The following is a 22,553-nucleotide window of genomic DNA, read 5'->3' as shown; positions in this document are numbered from 1 at the left end:
AAATTCTTGGAAGTCCTGATGCCAAGAGTTGTTTGCTTGGACTTGGAGGACTGATTTGCCCCAGCAATGTCCCAATGTCAGGAGAAGGTTATTGGTGTTGCATAAGAATGACTCATTAGCTTGCCATGATAAGGTAAAAGTTTATTGTAAGTGTTGAGATAATGTCAGTAGCACATTTTATTTTTAGATTTTTTTTTTACTCACCATAAAGATTTTATTCAATCTCAACTGCATTGTGAATTCAGTGGAAATTTAGGTGATGTAGCACCTCTATCTATATTTAATTACTTGGTATATAGAGCTGTCTAAGCACTTTGTGACACTGGGGCTACCATTTGAGGAACCCAAATTCTCAATTATCTGCATGTGGACTATCTGCTTGGTAAATTATTTATCCATGGACAATATTTAGCAAATAGCTGATTTGCTCCTATTGTTCTGACACCTTCTACTAACCATCAATTTGTGTGTTCAACTCACTTGAAATTTACATTAATATTTCAAGGATGGATCACAACCTGACTGAAATTTATAACATTAGCTGCCCAAAGCTCAGAAAGGCTAAATTAACTTGGAAAAATATCAAGACAATGTCTCTTTTAGAGGATATATGTGCAATTGCATACATGCATGCATGTTGAATTGCATTGCAAAGTATAAATACAAGCTTGTATTTTAGCGATTTTTACATATAAATGATCTGTTTGATAGAATAGCTGTCTGTTTTTGACCTTTTTAAATAGATTGTAAAACCCATAAGACCTTATCTTATTTAAATTTTGTATGTTCCTTAGCCAGTTCATAATAATCACTTAATTGTTGTTCAGTGAATTGATTGAACTAAATTGAATAACTAAGAAGTGCTTTTACTAATCTATTTGAGCTTTTTTGGAATTAGAATTTGTTTTAGTTGACATTTTAGACTATTTTGGTTTATAATATAGTAGAAAGTAATTTGTTGAAATCTTCCATTTTCTTTTTCAGGATGATTTCCTGTTCAGTGTTTCCATTTTAAGTGGGATCCTATGCAGTGTCTTGGCTGTGTTAAAGTTCATGTTGGGAAAGGTTCTTACAAGCAGGGCTCTGATAACTGATGGTAAGTAGGACCAACTAGTGTGATTTTTGTATTAATATGTAAAACCAGGGTCCTAACCGAGCCTCTTATGTACTAGAGAATGTAAATGAGGTTTATTTGAACATTAAGAGTATTGTAGCCCCTTATTTTTTTCTGATATATTTGGTTAGATGACCACCCAAAGAAAAAAAGATACTTCCCTTCCCTTAAGAACATTAACATTCCCTTTATGAATTATAAATATTCAGCTCTGTCTCTTAGCAGTAGTCTCTGGGCCTTTAGCCTTTTAGTCATAAAATACAAAGGTTTTCTTGTATGGTTGACTTTCCCCTGGGTTGCTCCAAGCAACAAATCCCTTTCCAGTGTCTAAAACAGAGGTTCTCAAACTACGGCCAGCAGGCCAGATGCCACGTTTATGCGCCCGCAGGGTTATGGCAAATGGGCTGAGGGGTAGAGACAGAGTGTGAGCTTTTGTTTTTACTATAGTCCCGCCCTCCAACAATCTGAGGGAGAGTGAACTGGCCCCTATTTAAAAAGTTTGAGGACCACTTGTCTAAAACATAGCTTCTTCCCAACTGGGTTAGGATTTTCCCCTTTAGCCAATTAGAATCAATACTTACCAAAGAGATTTATATAAATTCTTCTTAGTAACATGAATGGTCCATGTTCTTTGTCTGAAAATCCAAGACAAATCAGACAATTCTGTGTTTATCCTCAGAGTGGGCAGGAAATGGGGTACAAGGATAGTACTTTGGGGGAAAAATAGAATTAGAATCAAAAGAATCTAGCTCATGTGAATAATAATAATGGCTGGCATTTATATATCACTGTAAAGTTTGCAAAATATTGTATTTGTGTTATCTAATTTGATCTTCACAACAGCAGTGGAACTTAGGTGCTATTATTATTCCCATTTAAAGATGAGGAATATGAGTTTGAGAGGGTTTAAGTTCAGTCAGCATTTATTTAATGTCTTTGTTGAATTGAGTTGAGACAAAATTTGAACTCGGGTCTTCCTGATTCCAAAACCTGTATTCTCTCCTTTGCATCACCTACCTTTCCTGCTGCTTACCAGCTGTGTGACCTGAAGTAGGTTAGTTAACTTTTCTGAATCCCACTTTCCTTACTTGTAAAATGGATATGATAAAACTTAATTACCTATTTTTATAAAAACCTTAATGCACTATATAAATGTAAATTACTATCAATCTAACTATAGCTTATATTAATATATCATAAGTAGTCATAACTTTGTAGGTATATAGGTACTATACAAGGTGCTTGGGCTATGAAATTTAAAACAAAACAAAACAAAGTACCCTGTCCTCAGGAGCTTACCTTCTACTTAGAGAGGAGGGGGAGAAGAAAGATCAGGATATGACATGTACATGAACAAGAAAATACAAAATGCACATATAAGTGATATGAAGTAACTTCAGAAATAATTGGAGTAATTAAGGAGTAACTGAAGTAATCAGGAAAGGAGTTTTGTAGGAGGTGGCACCTGCTGTAAATCAGGAATTAGAAGAGGTAGAGAGAGGTAAGGAAAGAGTATAGAGCCTAGCTGGGGGACCATCTGTACAAGGGCCTTGTAGTGGAAGAAGGAATATTGTATTTGAGAAACAGACAATAGTGTAGTTTGATTGGAATGAAAAATGAATGGTGAAGAGAAAAATAAAATAAAACAGGAAATACAGATGAGAGTCAGATTATGATATTTTTTAAATGCCAGTAAAGATTTTGTATCTTTTCCTGGAAACAATTAGGAGTCACTAAAGATTTTTTGAATAAAGGAATGACAGTGAGAGTTATACTTTAGGAATATCTTCTTGGCTGCTGTATAAAGGAAGGAGAGTTAGATATCTACCAGCTAGATATATTTCTCTACTTTAAGGGTTACAAAGCATTTTACAAATGTTATTTAATTTTAACTTCATGACAACTCTGAGAGGTAGATGCTATTATTGCCTCCCTTTTACAGAAGAAGTTAAGAGAGCTTAAATGACTTTTCCACTTACCAAGTAAATGCCTGAAGAAGGATTTGAATTCAGATCTTCCTGGTTCAGATTCCTCTTTCTCTCATTTGAGTCATCTAGCTCTTTAGATTAGCTAGAGGAGGAAAATGAAAGAAGGGAGAGGAAATAGGAGAATTATGATATTGTTGAAGTGAGAGGTGATGAAGTTCTGAATGGGAATGGGAGTTATGTGAGAAAAGAGAAGGGAGAAATGTAGAGATAACAATACAAGACAACAAGAGTAACTCTGATCTTGGGAATTTGGGTGACAGGAGGGAAGATGGTTTCCTTGACAGATATCTAAAACACTGGTGGTAGATTGGGTTTTGAGGAAAATATAGTGATCTCAGTTCAAGATGCCTATGGATAGTCAAGTGGAGAAGTCTTTGCAGCAGCTGGCATTGGTATAGAGATATAGATTAGGTTCGAGGAGAGATTTGGGAGGTACCAACATAGATGATTGAATGCATAGGTATATTGCAAAAAAGTAAAAAAACAAACAAAAAACACCCTAAAACAAAAGGATCCATTTACTCAAATTCAGGGTAATTCTTTCCCTGCTAGCAAAAAACCCTTGAAAATAAATTTCCCATCATTTAAAGAATGTTGATACAAATTGTAGATGCATGTAATGGAATATTATTCTACTTTGGGAAATGATAAATATGAAGAGTTCAGAGAACCATTGAAGCACTTGTATGAACTGATGCTGAATTTAGAAAGCAGAATTCAAAGGACAATATACACAATTATTAAAATAGTATGAATAAAATCATCATTAAAAGGCAATAAATTCACATTAACTAGAATAGTTAGTAATTCTAGAAAAATTGTTTAAACAAATTTCTATCCTCTAAGTAGGGATTGAAGTCAACTAAAGGGGGTAGAGCTTCCATATTTTAATATATGTGGTTACTATGTAAACTGGTTTTGTTTAACCATATTTTTGTTATGAGTCTTACTGGATAGGGGAAAGGGGATACATTTCAAAAAATGGTTGTAGTGTTTTGTTAAAAAGCACCAGTAAAGCATAGTAATAATTGAAATCATAAGTGCTGATAAGATCATCTGAGAATATTGAGAGAGAAAAGAAAACATAGGACACAGCTGTGGGGGGAACTTATGCCAAGTGGGTAGGAGAAAGGTGATGAATCAGCAAAGGAATTGTCAGCCTTCCAAGTCAGGGGAAGGGGGAGAGCAGAGTGAGTGTGAGAGAGTGACATCCTAGGGGCCAGGAGGAGAATATTCAAGGAGAATATTCGAGGGGCAGCTAGGTTGCACAGTGGATAGAGCACCAGTCCTGAAGTCAGGAGGACCCGAGTTCAAATCTGCCCTCAGACACTTCACACTTCCTAGCTGTGTGATTCTGGGTGTAATGTTCTGTTGTCTCCAGAGACTACCAATCGCCCTCTGGGAGGAGATCTGCTGTCTCAACTCAATCTCCCTCAGACTCCTCTTCTTGTAAAGAACCATCCCAACTCTGACCTAGAGTAGACTCACTTCTCCGGGGCCTAATGTTGTCTCTTTTATCCTCCCAGAGAAGGGATGTGTGAAAACTCAAGGGCTAATGGGAAAATTACTTCAACCAATGAACTTGCTCCTTTTAAAGGCTGTGTAAACTCCTTTTCATATATAAACTCCTCCTCAGATGTTCAAAGGGGGTAAACTCCCCCTTAGAGGCTGGGAACAAAGGTGTGAACTAGAGAATTGTTAAGTACCTACTTAGCACTTAGTAAGAACCTAACACCTGGGCAAGTCACTTAACCCCAATTGCCTCAGGAAAAAAAAAAAAAAAAAAAAAAAGGAAGGGATGCTTGATTGTATCAAAATCTAGAGAGAAATCAAGTAGAATGGGAAAACTGCTTTTCAGTTTCTGAGGGTAAGCTGTTGAGCAAGCATGCATTTGCCTAGGAGATTGAAAGCTGAAAAACTAGTTGCTTGTTGTAGTGTCCGGGTTGGTTTTCTGGAGGTCTCTGGACCAGCCTTCTTTTCAGTTGAGTAATCACCACAAGAATAGACAGGGATAAAGTCTAAATACTTTATTATCTCCTTCAAAGTCTAGTTTCCTTCCCTGGTGCTGGGCCAGCTTTCTTAAGGTCCTCCGGAATGTGTCTTGGTTTCTCTGGGGGAGGCAGGAGGGCCACCATGATAGTGGGAGATAGAATGAATCTCTCTGGCTGAGTTTGTCCCAGCTTATATGGAATATCCTGAGTATAAACCAATCATATCCCTAGGGAACCATTATTTGTTGTAAGATTAAATCAATCATACTGAACTTAGAGAACTATTAATCACCATGCTAAACTAGATAACCATTGTCTCATCAATTCCATTTAGCACCTTGTAAGAATCCTTCTTTCAAGTACAGAATTCTGGCCCATAACAGCTTGTAAAGAATTAATATCAGGATCACAGAATTTAGGGAGCTTTAGAAATCACTGGGTCCATCTCCTCCATTTTTACAAATGAAGAAATTGAGTCTCAGAAAGCTAAAGTGACACAAGTATAAGGCATAAATGTACCAGAATAATAATTCCTTTTTTCTGATGGTTTTTATTTTTCCCCACATATGTATTTAATTTTATTTTTCACATATTTATTAACTTAACATTTCTTTATGAATCATGTTGGAAAAAAATTATAGCAAAAAAGTAAAACCATGACAGAACTAAAACAAAACAAAACAAAACAAAACAAAGAAACCCACAAAAGAGTATCCATAGCATATATTGATTTACATTCAAACTTCAGAGTTCTTTCTGGATGCAGATGGTGTTTGCTGTCCACAGTTTATTGGGATTGCCTTGGATCACTGAACCAGTGAGAAGAACCAAGTCTTTCATAGTTGATCATGACACAGTCTTGTTGTCGCTATGTATAATATATTTGTGGTTCTACTTGTTTTGTTGAGTATCAGTTCATGTAAATCCTTCTAGGCCCTTCTAAAATCAGCTTAAAATAGAACAATAATCACAATAATAATCCCTTAAAGTTTGATAGTCTTTCTTGAAAAAGCTGAAAATTCTTTCACATACAAAGTACATGAAAGTGGACAGGATTAATGATTTTATACACAGGAATCTATAAAGAATAGATTTAATGGCATCTCCAAAAGTACGTGCTCATGGAATACTCTCCTAGAGTTCAGGTCTCTAAATCCCAGACTAGTCAGCAGGCCATGTATAAAATAAAGCTACATTTATATATTATTCTGTGACCCTCTTCAGGGCTGCTATTGTCGTTTGCCTCTTTTTATATCCCTAGCATTAAGTGCACTACATGACACACTTAAATTTGGGGTTTTCTTGGTCAGGATACTGGAATGCTTTGTCATTTCCTTCTCCAGCTCATTTTACAGATAATAAAATGGAAGAAAGCATGTGACAAGCTCAAGGTCACACAGCTAGTAATTATATTTTGAATTTAAACTGGAGTCTTCCTTCAGGCTCTGAGCTCTTTTCACTCTGTCACTTAATTGTCCTATAGGTGCTTAATAAATGTGTGTGTGTGTGTGTGTGTGTGTGTGCGCGCACATGCGCGCACAAAAATATATACACATACATTTAATTTGTTAGTGTTTCTAGATCATAGTATCAAGTGATATGAGAAGTGAAAGAAAGAAAATAACCTAGAAGGAAGATTCCATATCCTCTTTAGAGAAGCAGTCTCTGCCCGTAAGGAGCTTACATTCTATTAAAGTGGCAGCAATGGCTCAACAGTGGGTAGGAAATACAGTATTGTAGCAGTGATTGGTCTGTATGATGTTTTTGGCAAGCATCTGTGGCCCACCCCCCACTCTGATTATCCTAGGACTGTTTATATTTATGCTACTTTACCCTGTGCTAGGAAAGTAATTTCCCCATAAACCACAATTTTCCCTATTCAAAGCTTCCAAAGGCATCAGCTTATCATTGCTGTGGTAGATGGGCTTGCTAGATGGAGTCTTCTCCACCAATCTGCTTTTAGGCAATATTAATGCACTGGTGTGTATATTTGGCAGCCTGACCTAAGTCTTTCAAGAACTGACCACAGGGATTTCTTACTCCAGTAGGTCCGGACCCAGTTTAGGATCTGCTGACTGAGTGTCTTGTGCTTAATGCTATTTGAGGGAAATGCTTCAATAATAATCAATCAATATTATTGAGCATCCACCATGTGCTTAACTCTGTGCTGATCCATCAGCTGGGGGAAACCAGGAATTTTATGTAAGATCGCTGCAACAGTATGAACACATAGAACCTACTTCTGGGTACTGCCTCCAGAACTCAACTTCTGCTTTCTACTGGTCTTCCTATTTTCAAATAATCATAAGATCAGCGATTTAGAATTTAAAAGGACCTTAATCAATCAATCAATAAACATTTATTAACTACCTACTGTGTGCCATTTACTGTGTTAAGTGCTGGCAACACAAAAAGAGGCAAAAGATAGTCTTGAGGTGTTTCCATCTCCTGAATCTTGAGAATTTCCAAATCATGAAGTTCTGGGAGCAGGTGCTGGCTGCTGCTGATTCCTTTCTCTGCTGGAGGACTTTGAAGACATTTTGTTGGGCATAAAACCTGTTTAAACTGCCTCAGTGGAAGATGGAAGTTGGAGAAAACAATGCAAAGTGTGGAAATACTTTTCTTAACTTCAGCTCCATTCAAATTAGCTTTCTAAAAAATTTTGTCAAATATCTAATTTGTACAAAGCTTTTTGAATATGAAATAAAAATGAAGCAGTTCTGGCTAAAGGCACATGTCATATGTTGAATATATTCTATTCATTAGGGGGAGCTGACAAAACACAGAGGCACTGAGATGCCTCTGAATTTGCAATGAGCCTGAGTAGAAAACAAGACTATTTTAATGACCTAAGCTCTTTAGCCATTTCTATAGGCACTTGAAAAGTCACTTTGAGTAAAACATGAGGCAAATAGCCAAATTGGGTTTAAAAAAAATTGTTTTTATTGAATTCTTTTTTCTAAATTTTCTGCCCATCCTTCCCCAACCCATATAATAAAAGATATTTTTAAAGTAAAAAGGATGAAAACTTCTGAATATGTGTGATGCATCACATCTGTGAACTTTCCATTCCGCAAAGGAATTGGATAATGGTGTCTTCTTCTTTTTTTTTTTTTTTCTTTTTTAGGCCATGATTGTTCTTTGCAATTCTGCAACATTCCCTCTTGATTTGTCCTTGTTGTCTAAATTCCATTGTTTAATAGTTAATGTAGTCACCAATTCTTTTTTTTCCTTTATATTGTTGTGTTTGCTCTGCTTAATTCACTTTACATCAGTTTCTCTAAGTTTCCCTGTGTTCCTCTATTTATTTTCCTTTTGTTATTTTTTCTCAGCACAGTAACACTCCATTATATTTGCATGCCCCAATTTATTCTGTTTCCAATTCCTTAACATCAGAAGTTTTAAATAGGCTAAAGGGACTTGCACCTTGGAAATAGGGGAAAGTGATAATATTTTCTACTGAAGATCATATAATCCCCCCTTCCTCTTTTCCCCTCCACAGTCCCCACATGATCCAGCTTTTCTTTTCTAAGAAAGTAGGTAAGTAACCCAGTCTTTAGTAAGATATCTAAAGCACAAATAGCAGAGAAATAGAGCTGAAGGCAACAGCGGTGATAAGGAACCATGACCTCTGCATGGAATGAAAGCAAATGAAGCAGAGGGATTAAATATAAATAGGAATAGAGTTGCTGGAGGAAAATCAAGAAACATAGAACATAAATGTGGAAGGGCAAACTCTGGCCTTTTCCTTTATTACAGATTAGGGTTTCTTGTTTACCTCCCTGGGTTAAAAGGAGAGTCATTTCTGTACCTTTTATTATACAAAGTTTGAAGCCTTGTGGGCTTGGGTGTATATAAAAGGAGCTAATGGTTGCCTTTAAAGAATATTCTAATAATTTAAGTTAATATTCTTAGATTTCATCTGTGTAGAGACAATGAATTACATGTATTAGTAATCCCAGAGCATACCTCTAACAAAAAGAATAACAAATTATATAATTTCTACATGTTATACATATAACATATATACAATGTTATGATTATATAAATTTTATATAATGGCAAATGGACTATACTGACAACCAATTCAAACACTAAGATCTGATTAAGGTGTTTGTACATCTGTCTTGGATGGATATGAGAATTATGGAGCATATACTAGTCCTGTTCATGAAATAATAATTTACATTTGCATAATGATTTGCCATCACAAAGTACTTTGATATATGATTTCCTTTGATTTTTGCAATGATTCTATGTGTTAAGATACTCATTTTATCTAAAGCTTGGAGGTTAGTGAAGGTCACACAACCAACAAATGGCCAGAACTAGGTCTACTGATTAAAGGTCCAGTGTTCTTCCCACCACATTAAGCTTATAGAAAATGTCTTTGAAGTCTGCTGAAGGGGCTTTATTGTCCTTCTTTGAGTTCTTCTCTGGGCCAGTTCACTAAGAAACTCATCGTTGGGCCATTAGGATAAAAAATGAGAGAGAAAAAGAAGGAAAAACATTGGCTCTAAATACCATTGTTTAATAGTTAACGTAGTGACTGATTCTATGCATTCTTTCTAGGCATCTTGTTTGATGTATGTGCTGTTTCTTTTGTGTGCTGCATTTATCAAGGGGAAATATAGAAAAAGGCTACAGAAAGCTGGGTCCCTTTCTGAAACATGCCCACTTCTCCTGGAGGTATAAATAACATCTATTTATTTCCTTTTATAAAGTCAAATATATAATATATATTGAGTTCTTGAAATAGAAAGATCAAAACAACATTATTATTTATAGGGAATGTTGAATCAGGTTTTCACTACTTGCTTCAATTTTCTCTTCTCTATATGAAGTTATTTTTTTCATCCACTCTCTCTCTTTAGAATTGGGTTAGCCAATTTATTTTCAGGGGTCCTTCTTGACTTTACTTTCACAGGACTTAGAGCAGGGACCTTAGAGATCATCTACCTGACTATACAGAGAACTATTTTGTTCCTCTGATGTCTGTTCCTCTGCCTCCATTAAGGCTATTGTCAAGCATCTGTAAAAGATAGCACATTTACTCTTCACAAGCAGGGATTTCTCATTTGGGTTTCACAGCTGGCACCTTCAGGCCTCCTGAGCTTTCTTGGCCTGAATGTTGTTAATTAAGCCTTGGGTCTGTGTAAAGCTGACAAGTTAACAGACAGATGAGGTTTGCCTATAAGGGTATGAAAGTGGTTTTCTTTTTAAATAAATATGCTAGAATTTAATCATGTAAATGTGCTGTGTATCCCCTTCAAAGGAGTTACCCTGGATGGACACATTAATAAAGATGGCTTTCCCTCTCTACCCTTAGAGAATAGATCTTCCTAGTTTGAGAGGGAAGGGAAGAGAAAGGAGAAATAAAAGGGGGGGCTGAGAAATTCTGGTTTGATTTTTGTTTTACTCCTCTAAAATAAATCAGAGTCAAGCCTGATGAATAAGGTGCTGGATCTAAAATGGGATCAGAAGGAGACCATGGAGTTCATTGCCCATGTTTTATGGAGGCGGTAACTGAAGCTCAGACAGGTCCACTAACTTGCTCATAGCCTTAGAACTAGTAAGAGTCAGAGATTTCCTTCTTGAGTCTAGCTCTCTATTCTATTATGTTTCTTTCCTCTTATGTAGCTAGAAAGTAAGATGATTGTTTTATCTAGCTTATAAACTGGCTCTGAAGATAATTCTAAGAGATGTCAGAATCAGTTTAACAGTAAGTACAAGCATCAGAATAAGTGGTTTATGTCCTAAATTCCAATAGACTTGTTTTAAAGAAAATCAGTGCCATTACTTTGTAACATATTCCTTATTATGGTTACAAATTTGTATTTTTACATTAATAAATACATAAATGAAATGTGATTTTGTTAGGGGAGAGGACTCCTGATGTGGAACATAGCAGTTAAGTGACTTTCCCATTGTTTGTGTGTGAGAGAGATTTGAACCCAGATTATGCCAAATCCAAGCCTAGTACTCCATTCACTATCTCTATGCTGCCTGCTGTCATAGCAAGTATTAAAATAACGTATGTCAATAACAACAACTAATATTTACATAATGCTTTCAAATTTGCAAAGCATTTTCTTTAAGATAGCTGAAAATTCAAACTTAGGAGTGAACATCAATTATAGAATTTAAAGGATTAGAAATTATAATTAAATTAGATGTAATCATGTTACATATTATATTTTATATATGCATATATATTAATTAAATTAAAAATTATAGGATTAGATTTGCAACAAACAACTATTTGCATTGCTCCAGGGAACTTTAATATATTATAAATTTCAGAGTTGAGAGGAAGATATCCCTTAGTTTGACCTATCTTCAATTAGAATCACTGAAAAGGGATTTTTTGAATCATTCTGTCAATAAATGCTTTTAGTACTATCCTTTTTTGGATCAGTCCTCAGATTGTCAGGAAATTTTCCTAATTTTGGGCATGATCTGCCTGTTGTGTCATTTTTGTCCATTGCTCTTACTTCTCTCCTGTGTGGCCAAGCAGAAAAAGTCATCCTTCTACTAGTTTGTTTTTTGTTGTTTTTGTGTTTTCTCAGTATTTTAGTTGACTCTGGCAAAGATATTGGAGTAGCTTGCCATTTCCTTCTCTAATTCATTTCAAAAAGGAGGAACTGAGGTGTATTTATTACACAGGGTTAAGTGACTTGCCCAGGATCACACAGCCTATTAAGTCTTAGGGATGATTAAACCTCAAGAAGATGAGTTTTCCTAACTCCATCTACTGAGTCATCCAGCTGCCCTCCTTCAACATTACAATCCATCAAATACTACCTCCTCACACAAATCTTTTCTTTAAACATCTCCTTAGTTCCCTTAAATGATTTCCTCAATATATTTTAAAACTTGTAGCCCCAGAATTGAACTTAATACATCTGTTGTTTGAATAGGCAGAGTACACTGTGAATATCACCTCTCTTATTCTGTACACAATGCCTCTCTCTATGCAATCCTCCTTCAATACTGTGTAAACCTTAAGTGCTATGGAAGTTTGAACTGCTCATCTTATTGGATTTCAGCTGTTTTTCTAGTGTGCCAAGTTTTTTATATCTAGATTCTGTTTCTGCTATGTTAGCTATCCTTCCCAGTTTCATGTCATTTAACAGTTTCATAAGAAGGTCACTATCAAAGTCATGAACAAAAATTTTGACCAGCCTAGGGCTAAAAATAGAGCTCTAAAACAACTGAGCAGAGATACTCTTCTGACTGAATAGAACATTAATGATAGTAATAATAATAATAAAAATAGCATTTACATAGCACTTCAAGATTTACAAAGCTCTTTACTCATTTTATTTTCTTGAAAACTCTGAGAGGTAGGTGCTATTATTATTTTCTTTTTATAGTTCAGAGACTGTGATTTGTCCAGAATCACACAGTTAATAATTTTTTGGGATGAGATTTGAACTCAGGTCTTCCCAAGTCTAATTGCAGTAATCTATTCATGAGTCACATAATTATCTTTGACATTGATTATTTAATAGTAACTCTTTATGTTCAATCATTTAGTCAGTCCCATATACTTAACTATGGTATCAGCCAATCTACTAAAAAACTTCAGTGAATACTGAAATCCACGTACATAACCTCAGTTGTTTTCCACTTAGCCTTTCCTTCCCATTTCTCAATCTGGCCTTATATGGTTTTTCCCTCCACTCCTCAGTTGTTCCTCATTGCTCTATAAGTACTCCCTTCTTCCTTCTTCCACTCAGATTGAATCCAAATTCCCAATCCCTTAGAGCTTTTCTTTCAACCTCTAGATCAGATATACACAATCTGATGAAACTACTTTGTTGGAAAATCTTTAGTCCTCTTTTCCTGCCTTATCCCTAACAAATCTTTATTTCTTCTAAAGATGTTTATTTGTTAGATTCAGCGTATCTCTGTTTCTAGCAGTATATGGAGAATATTTGACATCAGGGATCTGTCTTCAAGCATGGAGTTATAATTCCCATAACTGAATCTCCAGATTAGCTCTGTGCCAATTCCTTTCATAAAGGGTTCAGGGTGCAGGTTTCCTGAATACCTTTGGGTATCTGGATAGCCCTTGCTGGAGAAGGGGAAAAGTCATTTCAACAAGTCCTTGTCCCTACATTGTAGAAATCTTCACAGAGGTTTCAGAGGACATTTTGATTTTCTCTAGCTTCCCCTGTTGTCTTCTCTTTCACCTCATCATCACCCTTAGATGATTTCAGAAAATCTTGGTTTGAGTCGGTGAAAATAAGAGTAAAAAATAATATGAAGGGGGCAGCTAGGTGGCGCAGTGGATAAGAGCACCAGCCTTGAATTCAGGAGGACCCGAGTTCAAATCTGATCTCAGACACTTAACACTTCCTAGCTGCGTGACCCTGGGCAAGTCACTTAACCCCAGCCTCAGGGGAAAGAAAAATAATATGAAGGCTTAACAGTGCTTCTTACTTAACACAAGGTACAATAATACTTTTACATCCTCAAATATATCAGATTAACTTTGTTGTAGGCATTATTTGATTTGTGTTTTTAGGCTTTTATAATTGCTTATAAAACATTCATTTTGGTTCTCCAAAGAATATTATCATTCTAGCCATCACCAACACCTGCCAATGAAATATCACTGATAGGCAAGAGCCCTGTGAAGAAGCAGTATTCCCTCCCTCCCTCCACCCCTGACCAACAGCCTGACTTGTATAGCCTAGTGGTCACAGCCATTTTTCAGGGGAAAACATTTTTAGAGATTCTGGAGCCTTTCTCAGGAGCCACAGCAATGAAAGTTCAGAAAGAAACAAAGCCCTTACCACTCATGTCCTTAATTCTGTCAAATGGTTCAGAATCAGAAAGTGAAATGGTTTAATTAATGAAAATGCCACTTAACTCTGTTTGCCTGAGTTTCTTCAAATGTAAAATAACTTGAAGAAGGAAATGGCAAAACATTCCAGTATATCTGCTAAGAAAAACCCAAATAGTGTCACAAAGAGTCAAATGCTACTAAATGACCAAACAATAGCATTTAAAAATGCATTATTTATGTGCCTAATAACTGCAACCTAAGGACCACTGGAAGATATTTCCACCTGCTTTGTAGTTGATATCTCCAGTATGTTTGTCTTCTATTAGAATGTGAGCTCTGTGAGAACTGGGACTGTTTTGCTTTTCTCTTTGTGTTCCTGCACTTAGTACAGTGTTTTGTACATAAAGCTTAATAAATGCTTTTTCATACTTTCATTCATTTCTGACCAGTACATCATGCAACATAGATCAAGGGCTCAGTAGCATAAGATTTTAGGATCATAGATTTAGATCCAGAGAGAATTTTAGAGGTCATCACTGAAATTTTAACAACAGGCTCTCTGTTCTCTAGTTTAAACTTTGTCTTGTAAACTTCTGCCTCCTTTTCTGTGAGTCCACAGCTCTTCTCATAGTTATTGGCTGCCTGAATTAAAGCTGTGAGGCAGGTTTCCAAAAGGTTTGGGGCAGAAATGAGCTTGCACTTAACTTGAAAAAAACAAAAAACTCTGAGAAAATCCAAATAGGCAGGAATTAATTTTAAAACAATTTGGATTACAAACAATTCAAGTTAATAAAATGATCTCACAACCAGAGAAAAGTTGGAGGCTTAGGCTCCAGGAATAGAAGTTCAGAATGAAGAAGACAATAGTCCTATTCATTATACTCTGTGCTGGTCAGTCTATATCTGGCATCTGATCTGGGTGCTACATTTTAGGAAAGTCACTGGCAAGTCATAACTTATGTATAAGAGTGGGCTAAGGGTGAAGGGATTCCAGATGTCACAAGAGGATTGCTGGGGATGTTTAGACTGGAGCAAAGGAATAGAATGACATTATTACTATCTTCAAATATTTGAAGGTTGTGTCATATAGAAGAGAGATTAAATTCCTATGTGTCTCTTCAGGACCAAATTAGGATCAAACTAGTTAAAGAGGTAGATTTAGGCTTAATATGATGAAGAACTCTAATGACCAGAGCTATCTGAAAATAAAAATAATCCTATCATTGGGATTGTCCCAGAAGAGATTAGGAGATGTAGTCACATTGTAAGCAAGGGATTGAATTAGGTGATGTTTGAGGTCACTTCCAATTCTTATGATCTATGATCCTATAAAGCAGGACTGAGAACTGCAGGTGATGTGGATGCTTCGAAAGTCTGTGTATATATTTCAGTAGGACTGTGAACTGGATATGGAAAATGTTACATTTTTATTTTAGAATAAATGATTTTCTTGTAATACTATGTATTTTATTTTGTGCATTTAAAACATTCTGAAGGGTCTCTAGGCTTCACCAGTCTGATGATGGGGTCCACGACACACAAAAAGGTTTAGAACCCCTGCTATAAAGAGACCAGCCTGGCAATATTTGTGGCTTCCCACAAGTGGATCTTGTCCTGGTAATTTGTCAGAAATGTTATGTGAATGATTTCAAAGAACAAAGGGGAAAAGAAACAGAAGGGAAACTGGGACTCAGATCCAAACCCAGAACAGCCACAATTTGCTTCCTGGGTCTACTATTTGTTTTCTCCCCATTTTCTACTTTGTGGCCATACAACTGTTTTGTTTCAGACCCCTACCAGGCAGAAATAACAAGGAAATCTGTCTCTGTAATTGCCTCCTTGTACTAATTGTATCATTTAGGATCTGGAATTTGTTCATTGATCAGGAGAATTAGGAGCCAAACGATAATTACCCCTGTTTTCAGTTTTCTTATTCTCTTTTATGTGAAAGAAAGGAAGAGGAAAGTAGAAGGGTTCTCTGATGGTAGGGGAATGAGCACAGTTTTCCTGGCTGGTAAGATCTGGAATTTCTCTATTGGCTAGTGTTTGCTTTCCTCTGAGTTTTGCAAATAGCAAGCAGGACCCCTGGGGTTTGCCTTCTTTTATCACCTGGTTGCTGCTTTCTGCTCATTTGCTCCCTGATGCGACAGAGGCATGGGTCTCTCCATTATGGCAGGCTGAGCCAAGCATTTTCTGTCAGACAAGGAACTAGCTTCTTAGGTCAGCACAGTGTTTCTCCTGGAGGGAGCATCCACTTAACCCTAAGGGGGTACATTTTGAAAGCCTAACTTGTAGTGGGTGAATTGGCTTACACCTTCCTTACCTCGATGACTTTGTTACAGAGCAGCTCCATCCCCCCTACTAAAATTAACAGACTTAAAAAGCAAAGTATTGGGTAATTGAAAAACTGAGGATCATCAACAGCTTCCCTCAGCTAATTCTAGGTCAAAAAAGCCTCATTAATTGGACCCACAGATGGTTTCTCTAGAGTAAGTTAAAGTTCACCTCTGTAATCTAAGAAGAAAAAAATTGCTAAATAAATTAGTAGTAGGCAGGATTATTGGGTAACATTTAAACTACTAAAAGCTTTTTTCCAAAAATTTCAAACACTAGCTCATTCTTGTTCAAATAATATGTTAATTTCAGTATTCAGCAGATCTATTTTGGGGTCCTTTATTTATATTTAGAAGTCATAAACATTTCCCCAAATTTGTTATTTTCATAGAGTTGAAAGGTGTCCCCCAATTTCTATACATGCAAGTGCAGACACATAGCCTACTTTTCTACAATTAGTACAATTTTATGTTAGTTTTTTAAATTCCTGACAAAGCTTTGGCCAAAGTTGTCAACATGGGACTTAATGATTTATTTGAATTACCCTGGTTCAACCTGGGGAGGTACTAATGAGTAGTAAGAAATCTCTGGCTAGAAAAGAATTGTTAACAGTCCTCAAGTCAATAGAAAATGCAATTTACTACAATTAACAGAAAACACCCAATACCAATATGACTGAGTGAGGAAGGAACTTCCTGAAGCCCTAATTCCTCTCCAAACAACTAGAAAATCACCTCAGAAAAGATCTACAAGGAGAGAAGTACCTTTCTCGAATGTCAAGAAAGGCCTGTCTCACTGGGATGGGAGGGGAGTAAGGTCCTCCAGGTCTGGGGCAATCTATTAGCTAGACAAATGAGCCAGTGAGCCCATTTCCAGTATAAACCATCCTTGACTCCATTGTTGACCAGTAGTGAAGCCTGACCCCATGAGTGGATCCCAGGGGAGGTCAACAAGGAGACCCCGTCCCCTACTACAAGCCAGAAGAGAAGCCTACCCTCCAGTGAAAGTAATTAGTTAAGTCCTAAAAGCTCATGATAAAATGGTGGTAAAATGTAATGGGCCAGAACTCTGGAAAAATATACTTGAGGCAAGAATTCTTACAACAAGGTGTTAACTCAGTGGAATTGATAAGACAATGGTTATTTAGTTTAGCATGGTGATTAATAGCTCTCTAGCTCAGTATGATTGATTTAGTCTCACAACAAATAATGGTTCCTTAGTGATATAATGATTGGTTTATACTCAGTATGATGAAATGATTTAATTGTAATAGAGTATATAAACTGGGGACAAATTCAGCCACAAAAGAGAAGACTTGACCAGCCTCATGGTGGCTCTCCTGCCTTAATCTCTTCTCCACGAAGACCAAGGACATGGGCTGGTCCCAAGATCCTCCAGAGAGCTAGTCTGGACACTATATTTTAATCTATCCTGGTGTGGGGGCTCTGGAAAGCAACCGTACATTTTGTCGTCCCTACTTGGGACATTACATTGAGATGTGCAGACTGCTGACTGGCTGATTGGCTTAGACTGCTGACGCAGACTGGGAGACTGAAGAAGACAATAAAGACTTGGGATTTTATTCCTGACTATTCTCGTGGTGATTATTCTGCTGAAACCAAGGCTGGTCCGGTGACCTCCAGAAAGCTAACTAGAACATTACATTTCTTTAGATAATCACCAAAACAAAAGAAAAGGGGAGTTATAGAAGGTAAGAACTCTGAAAAGGTATACTTAAGACTCAGTATGATTGATTTAATCTTATAACAAGATGTTAACTCAGTGCAATTCAGATAATGATTGTCTAGTTTTCATGTACTTAGTACTTAGTATAGTTCTACAAGATTGACACCTATGAGGATGTATTTATAATAGAGTATATAGGAGCTAAGAGATCTGGGAGGGAAGACAGACTCTGAGATAGACAGAGAGGACTGGAGGACTAGAGGACAGACTCGAAGATAAACACCTGTCCTGTCTCCTTCACTTCTCCACTAAGACTGAGGCCCATCTGAAGGTCCCCCAGAAAGCTAGCCCAGCCCCAGGCAAAGGAGATAGACTGTGAAGGAGATAATAAAGACTTTGGACTTTATTCCTGACTATTCTTGTGGTGATTCTTCTGCTGAAATCAAGGCTCATTTGGAGGACCTCCAGAGAACCAGCCAGAACATTACAGTAAGACCCTGAGCCCCAACACAAAAAACTTGGAATACTACAGGTTTAGAATCCAACTCTCACATAAAAACACCAAATTACAAGCAAGAAGAATAAATAAGCAAGAAAACAGCAACAATATAAAAAGAAATGAACTTGACAATAGAAAATTACTGTGGTGACAAAAAGAGGATCGAGGCATAAATTTAAAAGAGGACAAGAGTGTCAAAATAGCCTCAAAAATGTAATTTAGAATAAAAAAGAATTCCCGGAAGTGCTTTAAAAGGATTTTTAAAAAGCAAATTAGAGAAGAAGAAAAAAATGAGAAAAGAAATGAGAGTGATACTAAAGAATCATGAAAAAGAGCACACAACAGAGGAAAATACATACAAAAATTAACTAAGAGAAATTAACTCCCTAAAAATTAGAATTGGCCAAATAGAAAATGAAGTACAAAAGCTGACTAACGAGAATAATTCCTTAAAAAGTAGAATTGAGCAAATGGAAACTAATGATTCTATGAGACATCAAAATACAATAAAATAAAATCAAAAAGTTTTTAAAAACTAGAAGAAATTGTGGATCATATCAAGAAGTGGTACTTATATATTTAAAGGGATTTTGTTGGTTGGGTTCTTCCTCTGGTATAAGTCATGTTCCTTTCTCATCTTATTTGATTTTTAGTTATATTTTTATATCTTTCATAAAAGGCCCTCCTCCCTCTCTCAAATCATTGGAGATTTCCACCAGATTCTTTGTATAAAGAATCCTATACCTAGCTAATAATATCATCTATCATAAAGAGTTGTGGGGATCAAATGACCTAATATGTAATAAGAGCTTTTCAAACCTTAAAGTGCTGTATGCATGCAAGCAATTATTATTGTTAATTAGTAGTCCCCAGCCCTATTAATCATAATCATAATTATCATTATATAAAACAGAGGTGTCAAACCTACTGCAGCTAGAAACACTCCTTAGTGTGGCTGAAACAAATTAAACTGTTTGGGGAAATATTTAATAAAATAAATAAAAATATAATAAAACATAGATAACAAAACTAAGTCATATGCAGTTTTTTTTTCCTTGGCAAGGCAATTGGGGTTTAGTATCTAAGGTCAGATTTGAATTCAAATCCTTCTGACTTCAGGGCCAGTGCTCTATCCACTGCACATCTAGCTGGGTCTAAGTATATCCTTAATGCAAATTATCACTTGTAATGGAAGGCAGCCTATTTGTGCCTATCCAAGTGTCTTTCTGTTGCTTCTGAGGTTACCTGTAATTATGATTTTTTGAGATTTGTTATGTTTTGATTTAAAGCCATATAGCATCACCAGGAGAAGTAATACATGTTGAAAATCTAAGTGGTTCCCCAAAATTGCTTAAATGAATTCACGAATAAGAAAGATTCATTCCAGTCTAAAATGGGGAAAAAAATATATCATAGCACTGATCTTTTCCTGTGCACTACATCTTGTGCCCTTGGCGGGAGGGGGGACAGGATAAGGAAAGGCCACTGAGCTTGGGTGAATGGGAAGAGGTCACAGTGTGTTTTAATGAATGACCACCAATGTTCATGAACTAGCTCTGTGACTTCATGGAGCTGAGTGGACATCTAGTGGTCATGATAGGAAAAAGCACTTCACTTCCTAGTCTCACAGAATAGTAAAATGTTAAAGCTCAAGAGTTTTAGGAAGAATCTAGTCCAATATCCTCTTTTTAAATATGGGGAAATTGAAGTTCTGAGAGATGAGAGAATTTGGCAAAAGTCCCAAAGATAGTTCATTTTTTTGAAGCAAGCATTGGGCATTAACCTAAGGAAGCCAGAAGTTTCCCATGAGTGCTCATAATAAAGATGGCAAGGAAGGAGTCAGGGTTGAGAGGCTAAGAGAAAAAGAGAATTACTTGCAGGGATAAGCAAAGCTCTTATTTCTCTTCTTTTTAATTTCCAACTCTCCCTCCACAAACAAACAGTGATTTCAAAAAAAAAGAACTTTCAGTCAATGAGACTTTATCTCAGTGTGATAAAAGAAGTGAGTATATAGATGCAAATGGGCTAACTCCTAAGAGGTTTTGTGGTTCCTCCTATCCTCTCCAAATAATAGAATCTCTGTTTTCCGAGATAAAAAGTTAATCTTAAATGCTATTTGATGTGAAAAACTATCCCATATGAATAGTACACTATTTAGTGCATTATGATTTTCCCAACTTTTTCATATTAAATATTGTTGGAGTATTAGTATCCTCATTTCACAAATGGGGAAATGAGACTCAGAGAGGTCTATACTTGTTAAAGATCACAGAACTAGTATAGATTTGAGTAGAGATTAAAACCCAGATTTTTTTGGTTCCTAACCCAGTTCCCTTTCTATTATATCATGCTGCTTCCATGATATTAACATACTAAAGAGAAAAATGAAGGGTCCAGTCACACCTGGGAAAAATTCAATTTAACCATGATCAAAAAAGAACACACAATAATTGCTTAAAATTAATCCTTTTGTGATGAGTAGTGTTGGTGATTCTGATGAATTTTAAAGTTCTGGTATCAAGCAGAAATGACATAATCTTTTTATAACCTACAGCACAAAGCAGTCACACCATCAAATTTTTACTAGTGATGATCATGAGAAATTTGGAGCAAATGATCTGAGTTTGCACTTAAACTTGCAAAGATCTGGAACATCAAGCCTCTTTTCTGTGAGGTATTTGTCCTGATTGCATTATTTAGAAATTAAGGTATTCAAAAGACTTAAGGAGAATTTGAGCCCAAATTCTAGGGATATTAATGTCACAGGCTAGGCAGAAATCCACTTGGTGCTTAGAATTAAACAGATGGTATCATTTGAAGATTCTGCTACCTTCCTCAAATACCAGCCCCTGCCTTAATGCTTAAACCTCTAAACTGGCCTGCTATTGGCCAGTTCAGTAAATACTGTTAGGCTGACTTTGAAAGGTATTGTGCTAGTGTCTAGTGCTCAGGAACAAAGGGGAAAGGATTTGAAATGTATTGTGGGAGCATATCTTAGGATCAGTTAAGACTTAAGAGCTTCATGTCTATGAAGTAGTACAATATATCAGGCTTATTATGTGGACTATGGGCACTCTCTTGCCACTTAAAAAGTGTGAGTAGGTAGCTTGGAGGAGTCATTTAGATCTTCCTGTGCACACATCCCTGTCCTTGAACTGCATCCTGCCTTGGAGTTAAACCTCTCTTCAGAAGATAATAGAACACTAGCACTAGAAATCACCCATCCTTCCATTTGTTAGGTGAGAAAATTGAGGTCCAGATAGATGATGCAACTGGCCAAAGGTCACAGTGTTCATTAGTGGAAAATCTGGGACTTAAAGCCAAGCTATCCTGATTTGCAGCACAGACAACTTTTGAGCACACTGTGCTGCTTTTAAATGTTTTGAGGTCGAAAAATTCAAGGACTAAACAAAATCTCTTATCCTTTCCTTCCTCATCTAGATTCAATTCAGAGCTGTGCTGGAGCCAGCTCTAACCAGCCTGAATTTTAAATTTTCTTATGAACAATCACCCTTCAAAAAGTAGTAACTGCTCCAAATGCTTGATTTATTGTTTTGTCAATTGTCTTGACTTAAGAAAATGCTAATAATGCAATTTGATGACTGAACATTTACTACTACACTCCTGTATTGCTTGAGTTTCCCAGAAGGTCTTTAGAAGGTTCACTGAATTAAATCATTGACAGATTAGAGACCTAGTAATTGTAAACTAACAACCATACACACTGACATGTGTAGAGGACTTTAAGGTTTTCAAAGTGCGTTATATTCATTAATTCATCTGAGCCCCACAAAACTCCTGATTCTAACTAATAATAATTGATATTTATATATTTCTCAGTGTGTATACAGCGAACCTGTATACTTTTTATACAAAGGATAAAGTCTATATCATTGTTGTCATCATTGCTAGCATTTATAAAGTACAATAAGCTTTCTAAAACTATATATATATATATATATAAACATATATATATATATATATATATATAATCTTATTTTAACTTCACAATAGCCCTACAAGGTAAGTACTATTATTATCCTCATTCTACTAATAATGAAACTGAGGCTGAGAGTGACTTGTCCACAAACAGCTAGCTGGTATCTGAGGTACAGGTCTTCTTACAGGTCTGCTACTGTGACAC

At 36.3% G+C, this 22,553-nt stretch overlaps 1 protein-coding gene across 1 annotated transcript in view; it reads left to right on the top strand.

Moving 5' to 3' along the window:
- Positions 1-22,553, top strand: part of TMEM163 (transmembrane protein 163) — a 304,131-nt gene that overhangs the window by 279,017 nt on the left and 2,561 nt on the right. Inside the window, exon 7 of the mRNA XM_074301879.1 lies at positions 985-1,096. Coding sequence (XP_074157980.1) covers positions 985-1,096 — 112 coding nt within the window. The remainder of the gene's footprint in view (positions 1-984; positions 1,097-22,553) is intronic.

Source organism: Sminthopsis crassicaudata, chromosome 3, assembly GCF_048593235.1.
Source record: "Sminthopsis crassicaudata isolate SCR6 chromosome 3, ASM4859323v1, whole genome shotgun sequence".
NCBI classification, from domain to species: Eukaryota; Metazoa; Chordata; class Mammalia; order Dasyuromorphia; family Dasyuridae; genus Sminthopsis; species Sminthopsis crassicaudata.
Note: the sequence above shows the minus strand (reverse complement) of the source record. Positions and strands in the feature narration are given on the sequence as shown.